The following is a 13,421-nucleotide window of genomic DNA, read 5'->3' as shown; positions in this document are numbered from 1 at the left end:
ATTTTATTTATTTATCTATGAGAGACACAGACAGAGAGGCAGAGACACAGGTAGGGGGAGAAGCAGGCTCCCTGCAGGGAGCCTGATGTGGGACTCGATCCCAGGACCGCGGGATCATGCCCTGAGCCGAAGGCAGACACTCAATCTCTGAGCCACCAGGCGTCCCAAGCTGGTTTCTCCTAAGGGGCTTCTCCTAGGGGGCTTGATTTTTTTTTTTTTTTAATAACCGACATTCTACCAATTCCAGAGTCATTTGAATGAACAGATAGGCTCTGGATAGAAGTATCAGTAAGTCTAGAAGAGCTGCAATAGCTCGATTTCCGGAAGGAGAGCTGAAGCACATCATCACCCTCCCTGTATCAGCTGAGATTGGCATCACCAAGGGGGCGTGGGGGCAGAATTTGGTACCGAGGAGGGCCAACTGGAAAACAACAGGTCTGGAGACCTGGTTTGGGGCTGGGAGAGGTGGGTGGAAAGGAGAGATGTTAGCATTTTTCAAATTGTACTGAGATCCTACTAATCTTCCCAAAAAGGGATAAGGAAACTAAAGAGTATCATTTACCCCAGGTCACCAGCACCAAGTTAGGGCCCTTGCATAAATTCAAGTTCCATTTAAGTCCCATTAGCTCCCTGCAAGACAGGCAGTGTTATATCCACGGTGGAGAAAACTGAGGCTCAGAGAGGTACTTGCAAAAGATCACACGACTAGAAACTGGTAGACAGAGACTCACAACCATGTTCTGTGGACTTTTTGGATTCTTTCATCTCCTTTCTCCTTCCAACATTGCCTGGCTCCCTGCTCACAGGGCCCAGAGTTCAGGAATGAAAAGGGTATAAAGTTTGCTCTGCCCTGCTGGCCTAGAACTTTTGACCCTGGACCCTGGAAGACCTTTTCCCACAGAAACAACCAGCCAGCCGACAAAAGACGGAATCTGTGGAATAGCAGCCATACTCTGGTTACCACGAGCAACTTAAAAAGAAGAATGTCTAGTTTTCTATTCTGAGGAATGTTAATTGTAAATTCACAGCGAAGAAAAGAACCATTCCTGACATTAAATGGTGCTGAGGGAATCAGAAGAGGAGGTGGGAGAGTTGGGTGCCGGGGCCATGGGAGAATGGTGGGCCTTGTCTGAGACTGCCTACGAAAGTCTGGGGAGGCTGAGGCAGGGGTAGAAAGACCACACTGTCCTGGGAGGACGCCGGAGATCTGGGGTTTGGGGAAGGAGGAGACACTCCGAGTGTGGCCATAAGGAGAGCCTCAACCTGGAAGCAGTGTCATAGAACCCAGGCGGAGAAGACCTAACTACCCTCCAGGATCAGTGGGGGGGACAGATGAAGATGATGGTGGCTCAGGGGAGAGCACTTGCCTTAAGAAGGACCACATGGGGTCCATAACCAAGCAGTGTACCTGACTTCGCTTCCCTGCCTGTAATGTAAAAAATTCCACCTAATGTGTTGCACTTTAGAGAGATGGTGCTTTCATGGGCATTCCCACAATGCACCCCTCAAGAATGCATTTTTATTTCTCCTTTATATTTACAGGGACTCAGTTAGGAGAGGCTCAATTACCAGCCTTTATTTTTTTTAATTTTTTTTTAATTTTTATTTATTTATGATAGTCACAGAGAGAGAGAGGCAGAGACATAAGCAGAGGGAGAAGCAGGCTCCATGCACCGGGAGCCCGACGTGGGACTCAATCCCGGGTCTCCAGGATCGCACCCTGGGCCAAAGGCAGGCGCTAAACCGCTGAGCCACACAGGGATCCCAATTACCAGCCTTTAATACAACCAGCTAGATGTGACTTTAGGCAAAAGCTACAGCTCAAACTTTGAAGTCCGAGGCCTTTTGCCATTTATCACAATTGTCCCTCGCCATGAGCAGCATTGACCAGACCACGCCAGAGTATCCAAATCTCCTGAAGTTGGCTGTCCCTGTGGCCTCTGCTACCCCCTGGATGGGGCCTTGTCACTTTGGGGGCATCAGAGCAACAGCCGGTGCAGCTTGCATCAAGGCCAAACAACCTTCTGAAAGGCTGGCTTTGTACAGTACGCAGCTCATCTAGCACGGCTGCCCCCTGCTTGTGGTTCTACTACTCACTCACCTGGCTCTGCCCTACCTGGCCCATCCACCTTTGTTTCTCACTAGACTTGGGAATGGTCTTTGGGAGCACATGGGCCAGTGCCTCCTACTATTCCCTATGTGGCAGTTCCCAGGCACACATGGTAACTTGGGAGGCATGGCCATGCTCTGAGTGAGGGCATCCCTGCACTGAGGTCATTCTTGATTCTCACTGAACACACACACACACACACACACAATTTTTGTTTTCTGTTTTTTGTTTTTTTTTTTTTAAACAGCATTGCCCCTAAACTGAAATCAACAGGTGAAGAAGTGAAATCTATTAAGGGAAAAACTTAGCTCAGTAAAACTGGATTTACTGAGCTTCCTTCATAGAAACTTTCTTTTTTTTTTTTTCAGATTGTTTATTTATTTATTTATTTATTTGAGAGAGAGAAAGAGAGCAGAGTGTGTGAGAACATGAGCAGGGAAGGAAGGGGTGGCAGGCAGAAGGAGAGGGAGAAGCAGACTCCCTGCTGAGCAAGGATCCTGATGCAGGACTCAATCCCAGGACGCTGGGATCATGACCTGAGCCAAAGGCAGATGCTGAACTGACTAAGCCACCCTGGTGCCCCAAATTCATTGTTTCTTTAACTACCAAAAACACAAGTCATTTTATAGTGAGGATCATCCATAGTCAAATAGATGGGGTTGGGAGTTAAGACAAAGGGCAGCCTGGTTCACATGGAATTTAATTGGTTTTCGAAACATCTTCAGTGAATCATGTCCCTTTCTAGTCCCTTTCATGTCCCTTTCTGAGTTTCTTGATCTCAGCACTACTGACATTTGGGGCTAGATAATTCTTTGTTGTGGGGGGCTGCTGGTGCACTGTGTGATGTTTACCAGCATCCCTGGCTTCTACTCACCAGATGCCAGTAACATTCCCTTCCCTAACTATGCCAACCAAAAATGTCTCCAGACATCACCAGATCTCCAAGAGACAGGGAAGGCAGGACCATCACCTAGTTGCTCTAGATGTAAGTGGCACTCAGAACCCCCAGACCACAAATATTTATTGGCTGCTCACTCTGTGACAGGCAATGACACAGGCTAGGAATACGGGAGTGCGTGCGTGAGGTAGGAAAGATCCCAGCTCTCTAAGAGCTATGAGGGGAGACTAGCAAAAAGGTCAAAAACAAAATTAAAAAATTTCAGATCAAGAAAAAAATGCCCTGAAAGAGAGTGATATGACATAGGAAGACTTGGTGAGTGGAGGGGATAGGGGTGGCCATCAGTTCAGAATGGGTAAATGAGCAGGGCTCATGGAGTGGGTAATCTCTGAGCTGTGACTTGAATGATAAGGAGGAACCACACGTGCAACAGAATAGACCGCCCAGAAATAAATCCATGCATACACGGCCAGCGGATTGTTGACAGGGCACTGCAAATATGCAGTGGAAAGGATGGTTTCATCAACAGATGGTTTTGGGAAAAGAAGATACCCATAGGCAAAAGAATAAAACTGGACCTTTATCTTACACCATGAACAAAAGTCAACTCAAAATGGATTAAAGACTTAAACAGGAATGCCTGGGTGGCTCAGCGGATGAGCGCCTGCCTTAGGTTCAAGTCGTGATCTTGGGGTCCTGGGAACAAGACCTGCATCAGGCTCCCTGCTCAGTGGGGAATCTGCTTCTCCCTCTGGCCCTCCCTACTGCCCGTGCTCTGTCTTGCTTGCTCCCTCTCAGATAAATATATAAGATTAAAAATAAAAAAAAAAGACAAACATAAGATCTGATAATGTCAAACTCCTTGAAGAAAATATAGGGAGAAGGCTTCATGACATCAGTATTGGCAATGGTTTTGTGGATATGATGTGAAAAGCCCAGGCAAAGAATGGAGGTGTGGGACCACATCAAACTATAAAGCCTCTGCACAGCAAAAGGTTGTGGCAGATGAAGAGGCAACTCACAAAACAGGAGAAAACACTCACAAACCATCTATCTGATAAGGAGTTAATTTCCAAACATGTAAGGAACACCTACAACTCAATAGCAAAAGAACTAATAATCTGACTTTAAAATGAGCTAAAGACTTGAATAGACTTTCTCCAAAGAAGTTATCCAGATGGCCAACAGGCACAGGAAGGGATGCTCGACATCCCTCATCCTCAGGAGATGCAAACCAAAACCACAGTGAGATACCACTTCACACCTGTCAGAACAGCTACTATTAAAAAAACCCAAAGACAATGAGTGTTGATGTAGAGAAAATGGAACCCTTGAACCCTGTTGGTGGGAATGTAGATTGGTGCAGTCTTTATGGAAAACAGTATGGAGGTCCCCCCCCCCAAAACTAAAAACAGAACTACCACATGATCTAGCAAATCTACTTCCGGGTATTTAGCCAAATGAACTGAAATCAGGACCTCTAAAAGGTATTTGCACTCCTGTGTTCTCTGCAGCATTATTCTCAAGTTGTAGAAACAGACTAAAAGTCTATCAACAGATGATTAGATTAAACATGTGGGCATATCGAATATAATTTAGCCTTAAAGAAGGATGTTCCGGGCAGCCCCGGTGGCACAGCGGTTTGGCGCCGCCTGCAGCCTAGGGTGTGAACCTGGAGACCCAGGATCGAGTCCCACATCGGGCTTCCTGCATGGGGCCTGCTTCTCCCTCTGCCTGTGTCTCTGCCTTTCTCTCTCTCTCTCTGAGTAAATAAATAAATCTTAAAAAAAAAAAAAAAAAAAAAAAAAAAGGATGTTCCACCACATGTAACAACATGGATGAAGCTGCAGGACATTATGCTCAGTGAAATAAGCCAGTCCAAAAAGACAAGTACTGCATGATTCCCCTTAGATGAAGTATCGAAGCAGTTAGACCCACAGAATCAGAGTGGAATGGTGGTTACCAGGGCTGGAGAGAGAGAGAGAGCACCAGAGAGGGGATAAAGGAGAGCTGCAAATCAACAGACATAAAGTTTCAGTTACGCAAGATGAGTAAGTTCTAGAGGTCTGCTGCACCACACGGTGCCCTAGTTCTTGTAGAAATTTAAGAGGGTAGATCTCATTCCAGGTCTTCTTACCTCTTTAATGATTTTGCTTTTTTAAAAAAAAGATTTTATTTATTTATTCATGAGAGACATAGAGATAGGCAGAGACATAGACAGAGGGAGAAGCAGGCTCCTTGCAGGGAGTCCAATGGAGGACTCGATCCCGAGACCGGGAACATGCCCTGAGCCAAAGGCAGATGCTCAACTGCTGAGCCACCCAGGCATCCCATGATTTTGCTCTTAAATAATTGATTTTTCTGCTTGCCATTTTTTTTAAAGATTTTTTTTTTCTTTAAGTAATCTCTACATGCAATGTGGGGCTTGAACTCAAGATTCTGAGATCAAGAGTTGCTTGCTCTTCAGACTAAGCCAGCCAGGTTGCTCCTCTGCTTGCCATTTTATAACAGACAGATAATCTGTCAGGAAGCCTGGCAACGCAAATCCCTGTGTTAACCCAAGGAGGTCTGCACATCCATCCCTCCCTAAGGGGAAGGAGTAGAGGTGGCTACTCACCTCGGCGCACAGTATGCGGGCTAGGGCCAGCGGAGTTGTGCCCTGGGCCGACGGACAGCTGATGGGAGCCGGCCGCCGTCTGGGCCTGGTTCTGGCCTGCGGCCATCTGACTGCTATTTCTCCCTGGGGCAGGTGCAGGTGCAGGTGCGGGGTCCTTGGGTTTTGGCGGACTGGGGAGAACAGAAGTCAAGTTAGACGTCTGGCAGCCCCTGCAAGAAAGCTAACAAGCATGCTATGGAATATCAGATTCCACCCAGAGTTCTGACCTCAGCAGGCAAGGACGTGATCGGGAATTTTAAATAGTTCCCACTGGGTCTACAAAGCTATTTATCTGGGGCCATGCAGGGCTAAATATTTGATGAGATTCGCTGCGTCAGATCGTCTTCCAGCTATCCTGCCACTTGAATATCATGCTAGACACCATTTCACAGCGACCAAAAAGGACTTCCAAGCTTTCTTATACTTCAATTGGGCAATATTAAAAAACATGGAAGGGCGTTTGGACTTCAAAATAACAAGGTTTGACACACATAGTGCACAAAACAAAGCAAAAGCTACAGCAAAATACTAACGTTATAAATTAGAAATAGTTATTATCAATCGTTTGGACTTGAGGAAAGAGGAGCCCTGAGAGACTTAGTGATGGCTCACAGCCCGGAGCTGGCTGTTCGCAGGGTGGATACAGATCAGAACCTGGGCCAGTTCCCGGCTCAGAACTTCGTACACTGAACTTTATAGCTGCATTTTGTTGGGGTCACTAGAGACGGGAACGTCATTCATGAAGTCTATGCAAAAATATCCACGGAGCACAAAAAACAAAAGCAAATCGAAGACTGACATTCTATTTGTCCTTCTGCAGTGCATTCTAATTATTGTCTTAGCATTATGTAGCCCTGATTAAGCAAACTGAAGACTATAGGTGAAGGAAAATGTGTGAGTTGGCAAACACTTTTTTTTCTCAAACAAAAAAATTCAAGCCGAAACAAAGGTATGTATGGGGAATAGCAGCTTTGACAAGACAACATGGAGCTTACGATGTGCATGTGAAGCTCTAGGAAGTTTGAAGCCTTTGTTATTTTTCACCAAAATGAGGACTTCTACAAATTATGTGAATGAAAAGGAATTCAGGAATTCATAGAGTAGTCCGAATTCAGCCGTGAGGCCTGATCAAGATTCCTATCTCAGAAACAGCTAGCTTCATATCCCACTAGGCACCCCCTCCTCATCCGGAGAAGCTGAGGGGAGGGAGCCCTCCCGAGGCAAATTTGTCTCCATGTATAATGTGGGCTTAAACAGGTCATTCTTGTTCTATGGATTTATTTTACTTTATATGTGATTATTCAGTGCTTTATCGATGGCCCTGCTAGAGAAAAGGCCAAGAAAAATCTTAGCACATACTCTGTAGAGGGGCTCATCTTTTACAGCAGCTCCCAGTCCTGAACCAGCTAACATACCACCTGAAGTGGCCTCTGGTGGGTCATCTGCCCGAGTCAGTGTAGAGAAATGAATTCATGAGGATTAGATGAAAATCTCAAGTTCAAGGGTACTCCTTCTTAAAGTTGCTGTATAATTGTAACCCACTCTGGGTGGCTAATCAAAAGGTTAAGCAACAAAAGAGCCTTTTAGGAAAATCTACCATCATATTTTCTACCCTGTACTCACATATCAATTTGTCTGCATGACTGAAAGCTAGGGGTGGAGGAGGCACTACTGTGCCTAGTACAGCACCCAGTACTCTTATTCAGTAAATCTGATTAAATGGATGGATGGGTGGATGGGTAGGTGGATAGGTGGGTGGGTGGGTGGATGGACGGATGGATGGATGGGTGGACAGAGAGGTGGATGGATGGGTCCATGGATGGATGGATGGATGGTAGGTGGAAGGATTGGCAGATAGATGGATAGGTGGATAGATGGATGCATGGATGGATGGGTGGGTGGGTGGATAGATGCATGGATGGGTGGGTGGATGGGTAGGTGGATGGATGCATGGGTAGATGGATGGATAGATGATGGATGGATAGGTGGACAGATGGATGGATGGATGGATGAGTGAATGAATACCAGGAATACTCTAAACTAAGTAACTTGCTACATTCAGGTGTTAACTAGTTAGCGTACAAGATGACAAAAGCAAATGGTAAATGAACATTGAGTGCACATCAAACAGGGAAAAGAAGTTTATAATACCACTAGCCACCTATTGGCTTCCAGCACCAAAGCAGTATGATAAAGAATGCAAACATATGTTGCTTCTTTTGGAAAACAGGAAAGGAATCAAGCAATTTGCAGGTTTTTTTTTTTTTTTTTTCCATCCTCTGCCAACCAGAAGAGTGAAGGCAGATCTGGTTATGGCAGATCACTCTATGCTGAGTGATTCTGTGGGCATGGAGATCATGCCCACAGGCCAGCCCCTGCAAGAAGGCTGGGGCTCTGAGCACCTACTGCCAGCAGAAGCCGGCCTTCTTACCTGTCGCCCGGGCTTGGCCCTTGCTCCAGTATGCCCGCAGAGGAGGGGACAGTCCCACCCCCTGTGCTGCTTTCAGCCCTAGAGCTCTGGGGAGGGGGCTCTGGGCCTGCAGGAGCCAAGGTGCTGCCATCTGTGGGCGGGAGTGGTGGCTGGAAAGCTGGGGATATGTGCTTTCTATTTAGAGTGCCACCCCGCCGGTGGGCCTGGAAGTCCATAAGCTTCACACCAAAGCTACACAGAAAGAAGAAACAGTCAACACACCATGCAAGCCGACTACTGAGACAGAAGTCCATCGGTCCACACGTGTTAAAACCCACACATGGGGAGAGCCACCCAAGTTGCCCAGCATGCAGTGAAGCGGCAAGGACCAAATTAATGGTCATTCCTATTACCAAGGCAAGCAGCTCAACTTGGCTTTAAACCTGAGCAAGCCAAAAGACCTGGTACTGATCAATGTCTTTTCTTAATTTGGGTGTGAACAGCTAAAGCAAACAGGCAGGCCTCGTCTTGAGTGGGTGACGTCATGTCAGTGTGCCTATTTACCTACTACCCAGTGGCCTCCTCGAATCTGTATGTGTGGGGGACAAGGTGGAAGCTGAGTGCAGAAGTCCTACCACCGGCAGTGTAAGGCTGTCATCATACCCTGCCTCTTAAGCTGAGGTGGAGAAGCACTGGTACAGGTGTATGCAAAGAATTAGCTGAAAGGATATGTAACACTGGAAAAAAAAATCATTGCTTTTGGGCAGGAGAAGGTGGTTGGAGGATGGAGAGGAGGAGGATTCCCCTTCATGTAAGCCGACTTGATGTAAGAACTTTCGAGCTTTTCAGTTTGAAAGATAAAGACACATGGCTCCCTGAGCTTGTGTGTACCGGGTCAGTTGGTGGGGACAATCCACCCTGGGAGGTAACTGAGAATTGTTTCTTGTGTGCCAATGAGAGATGTAACACTGTGTTTTGTAACTTCAAAGGCACAAAGGCTAATGTTGCAGTGGTCAGCTTGTCATCAGGAAGCAGGACCAAATGTGTGATGAGGACTTCAGAGAAGTAAGACTTCCCCACATGATAAACATGGGTTTCAGAGGGACAGGCTAGGGAACTAAGCTATGGGTTAAAAAATGAAAACAACAACAACAACAAAGCAAAATGAAACAAACAAAGCTCAATATAAGATCGGGCAATTAAAATAAGAGCTTGTTGTTTAGTTGTCATGTAAACTATGCCTGGTGATGTTATTATGTGTGCGTGTGAAAAGCATGTTACTCTGCAGGCTTCTCTAACTTGGCCTTAGGAGTGAATACAGTGGCATTTCATATACAGACGGAACAGATTGGCCTCTGAAGGCACAAATCACAAACAGCCTTAACCTTTGAAAATCCCACTAAAATCGCCCGTGGAGCACAGTATCGAGACACATGTCTCTAAGACCATTGGAGCCATCTTTTTTCTTCCAGAATCGAATCAGCAAATACTGAGGTTTTCTCCAGCTGAACATCAGATTCAGTGGCTGGCTTCCATTGAGGGGCCAAGTTATACCAAAAAGAGGTCTCTTTAAACGCTAAATCTGACAACTTACTGTGAGAGGTGGGTTATTCTCCCATCAGTCTACAGTATTTAGCCCCCCTCTCCTTTTGTCTCTTTTTCCCACATTAAGAACATTTAGGTGGCTTTGTAACGTGTGTATGATGCCATACCACTGTGGGGCTTATCACCGACCAAGGGAAGCCTGGATGCTTACGGCACAAATGTTAATTGACAAGCCACATATCTACCTTATGGTCACATTAATGTCTGGAATGAACGAGATAAGAATTCCCGAAATATCTGGACCTAACAGACATGGCTACCCAAGGTCACTCTCATACTACGAGTCCCATGGAGGCAGGACCGGATAGTGAGGATCAATAACTCTTCTACGTCACATCTGTTGCTGGAAGAAAGTGAATGGCTCTAAACACACCTTTCCTTCTTCACCAAGTCCCCTTCCATGACTGCCATGCTGGCAGGCCGCTTCCTTTCAAGGGTCCCTGAGTCAGAGTCATTTCCAGTGTGAGATGAGTGATTGGAATTTGGGGTGACGAGAGGCACGAATGCTTCTGATACGTTGAATTCCACTTCTGTGAGAAGAAAAAGAAACAAGTGTGCAGGCACACCTCAGAGATACTGCAGGTTTGGTTTGCAGACCATAGCAATAAGGCGAGTATCGCAATAAAGTGAACATCCCAATAAAATGAATACCACGATAAAACAAGTCAAACGGCTGCCTTGGTTCCCCGGCACACATAACAATTAAGTCTATACTATGCTGTCGTCCATTAAGTGTCTAATAGCCTTATGTCTACAAACTCAACGTACATACCTTACTTACAAAATACATTATTGCTAAGAAATGCTAGCCATCATCTGAGCTTTCAGCAAGTCGTAATCACTGGTCACAGATCACTATAACAAATATACTAAGAACGAAAAAGTTTGAAGTATGGCGAGAATTACCAAAACGTGACAGAGACACAAAATGAGCAAAATGCTATCGGAAACATGGTACCAACAGACATGCTCCATGCAGGGTTGCCACAAACCTTCAATTTTGAAAAAACCTTCCTAGGATCTAGGAAGCACGATAAGTAAAGTGCCATGAAATGAGGTCTGCCTACATGTGAGGTATAGAGCATATAAAACTCCCATCAGCCCTCCTTGTTTCCCAAGCGGAACCCCTACCACCCCCTCATCTTCTCAAGAATGGCTTGCCAAGCCAGGGGGAGGTAAAAGGAGGAAACTAGAGATAAGGAGGGGGTGCAATTCAGAATTTAAGTCACACAATTCCTCTGCTTTCTTCTTTGTAAAAAGAATAATCATGGAATATGGAGGAGAAAAATAAGCATAGATTACTTAAAAAAATGACAGGTATTTATGGTTTGATATAAAATACAAATAAAAGGCAACACCAACTCCATACTGCCTACAGCGGTTTTTCTGAGACTTGTTTTCCCAAAGAAGTCATGGGCAAAATGCCAGTATTCAATCCTACATCACGTATTTGTTGAGCAACCTACGTGAGTGAGGTGTGATTCTCAATGGTGTAAAGACCATGGTAAAGGAGAAACAAGCACGCCCTACTGTCAAGGAGCTCACACTCCAGGAGAAAGGATGGGGCAAGAGGTCTGGACTCACAAAACTTGCCATACCGGTGCCCCTGAAGGGGGTCATGGAACTTCTGTGGTTCCCAGGACTACAACAAACGTAGTTTGAAAATTGATCACCGGTAGGTGGAAATCCTCTTTCTCTGACACGGCCAACTCCCACCTTCACAAAGTGGCTCCAATCAACCTATCCTGTTTCATCTTCCACTTTTACACAAAACCAGCTCTCTGCCTAGAGAAACAAAAAGCCGTCTTCCCAATGGAAAACTGCACATTCAGTGTCGCCTCTTCCATAAAGCAGTCCCAGTTCTTTGTGCCCAATATCTGAGTTCATCAAACCATCGGCCCCTCCTTCTCCCTCACCATGTGTTATAATATTTGTTTAGGTGGCCTTCATCTCCAAGGGCCAGCTTCCTCCAGGGAAGACAGCATATCTCACCAGCAAACATATGGTGCCTAGGGTATTTAGTTCACACTGGCTGAGTAACAACTCCAGCGTGAAGTTAAGTAAAGCGAAATACAAAATAATGTGGATGCCAATATGTCAAAGGTGAACGCAAGGGGTCTAAAGACAAACGTGAAAAAAATGAAGCCAATCATGTAATCGCGAAGGGATTACTGATGCATTTTCTTCTTTAAAGAATTTTTCATATTGTTATTGTGTTGCTTGGGTGGTCTGTGAAATTGGAAAGACAGGTAATTTACCTTCAGGGAAGAACCAGTCGGCGTGCTGAATGATGGGCTCAATGACCGCAACCACGTGGACAGAGGTAGCCGCTGCCATTTCAGCCAGCGATCTGCAAAGGACATTCACAGAGTTAGACTGCTTCCCCCAGGCAGTCTCCAATTTCTGCAGGTTGTGTCAGAGCATTTTAATCACTTTATTTTTTATTTTTTAAAGGTTTACTTATTTGAGGGGGGCATAATGGGCAGGGGGGGAGCAGAGGGAGGAGGGAGAGAATCTCAAGCAGACTCTGTGGGAAGTGTGGAGCCCATCTCGGGGCTCCATCCCAGGACCCTGAGATCATGGCCTGAGCTGAAAGCAAGAGTCTGATGCCTGACTGTCCCACCCAGGAGCCCCCAATTTAATTACTTTAAAACAAGAAAATACTTAAACACAAATGGAAAAATTAGATCCATGGGGCCCTGGTGATGTGTGTGGTGGTGGTGTGTATGTGTGGTGGTGACGCCCCAGGAGGAAAAATCACCCCGACTTAGCTGGCACTCCTTAGTATGCACACACTGCATTAACAGCGGGTGAGCTGGTGAACAATGGTATGGCCACATGCTGATTTCAAGCTGGTCTGGAACAGAGTTTCAACCAGGCATTTTCCTGATGGAGCAGTACTGGCTGTGAGAGTCATCTTGGGTGACCACCAACGATTTTGCCCAGAATATAACCAAGAGTGTGCCCCTTGCACTAGAAAACCTGTGCCCTATATTTACACAGACTATCAGGCTGTCATATCTGTGGACTGGTCCCGAGACGCACGTTCAGAAGTTGAGAGTGTGAATGCCAGGGTTCCAAAGGAAGAAAATAAATAAGACTTGCGATCCCTCATGTCAAGGTGCTCATATTCCAGTTCAGAGTCAGAATACCACAGAAGTAAAAGCTACAAAGGCCTGACATTCATGGAGCACTTATCATGCTTCAGGGCATCAGGGTCTTCAGCTCATTTAATTCGATTTTTATAACACGGGGTCTGTTACGAGGCCTGTTTCATTCACGAGGAAACTAAATTTCTAAGAGGCTGGATCCCTTGTCTGACTGTCCCAAACCTACCTCCTCCTTCTCTACCTGACCTTTCTTCCCAGTGGGAAGAAGATTTTCACCCCAATTTCCAACCAAGAGAAAGTTCTAGCTCCTTTCAAATTCCAGCTTAAATTGCAAGCTCTGCCTACAAATTTTGTTCCCCACCTTTTCGTACTTCCTACCATACCATATCTATCACCCTCGCGCATTAGGAACCTGCTGGGTTGGGGAGGGACTATTTATTCATGTTCTTGGCCAGTTTTTTCTTTTTCAGGAGATACTACTCGCCTATTGATTTGCAAGGCCTTTTTTTTTTTGCAAGGCCTTTTAATATATTCCAGACACTTCTGGAGGAATGTCTTCCTCGTTTTGTGAATTATAATTTGTTTAAGGCACTTTACGATATTTAGAAGTTTGGAGCTGTTGACAGAGCCAA

At 45.7% G+C, this 13,421-nt stretch overlaps 1 protein-coding gene across 2 annotated transcripts in view; it reads right to left on the bottom strand.

The window, feature by feature from the left end:
• The window catches only part of ARHGAP17 (Rho GTPase activating protein 17), a 94,523-nt gene that overhangs the window by 9,926 nt on the left and 71,176 nt on the right, over positions 1-13,421 (bottom strand). Inside the window, exons 15-18 of one of the 2 annotated variants that reach the window (XM_025416135.3) lie at positions 11,938-12,029; positions 10,053-10,209; positions 8,096-8,326; positions 5,626-5,795 (exon numbers count right to left, since the gene is read on the bottom strand). In XM_025416135.3, the coding sequence (XP_025271920.1) occupies positions 5,626-5,795; positions 8,096-8,326; positions 10,053-10,209; positions 11,938-12,029 (650 nt within the window). The remainder of the gene's footprint in view (positions 1-5,625; positions 5,796-8,095; positions 8,327-10,052; positions 10,210-11,937; positions 12,030-13,421) is intronic. The other variant, XM_025416134.3, reaches the window with a different exon arrangement.

The sequence above is a fragment of the Canis lupus genome, chromosome 6 (assembly GCF_003254725.2).
Source record: "Canis lupus dingo isolate Sandy chromosome 6, ASM325472v2, whole genome shotgun sequence".
Classification (NCBI taxonomy): Eukaryota; Metazoa; Chordata; class Mammalia; order Carnivora; family Canidae; genus Canis; species Canis lupus.
This window is presented reverse-complemented; position numbering and strand designations above follow the sequence as displayed.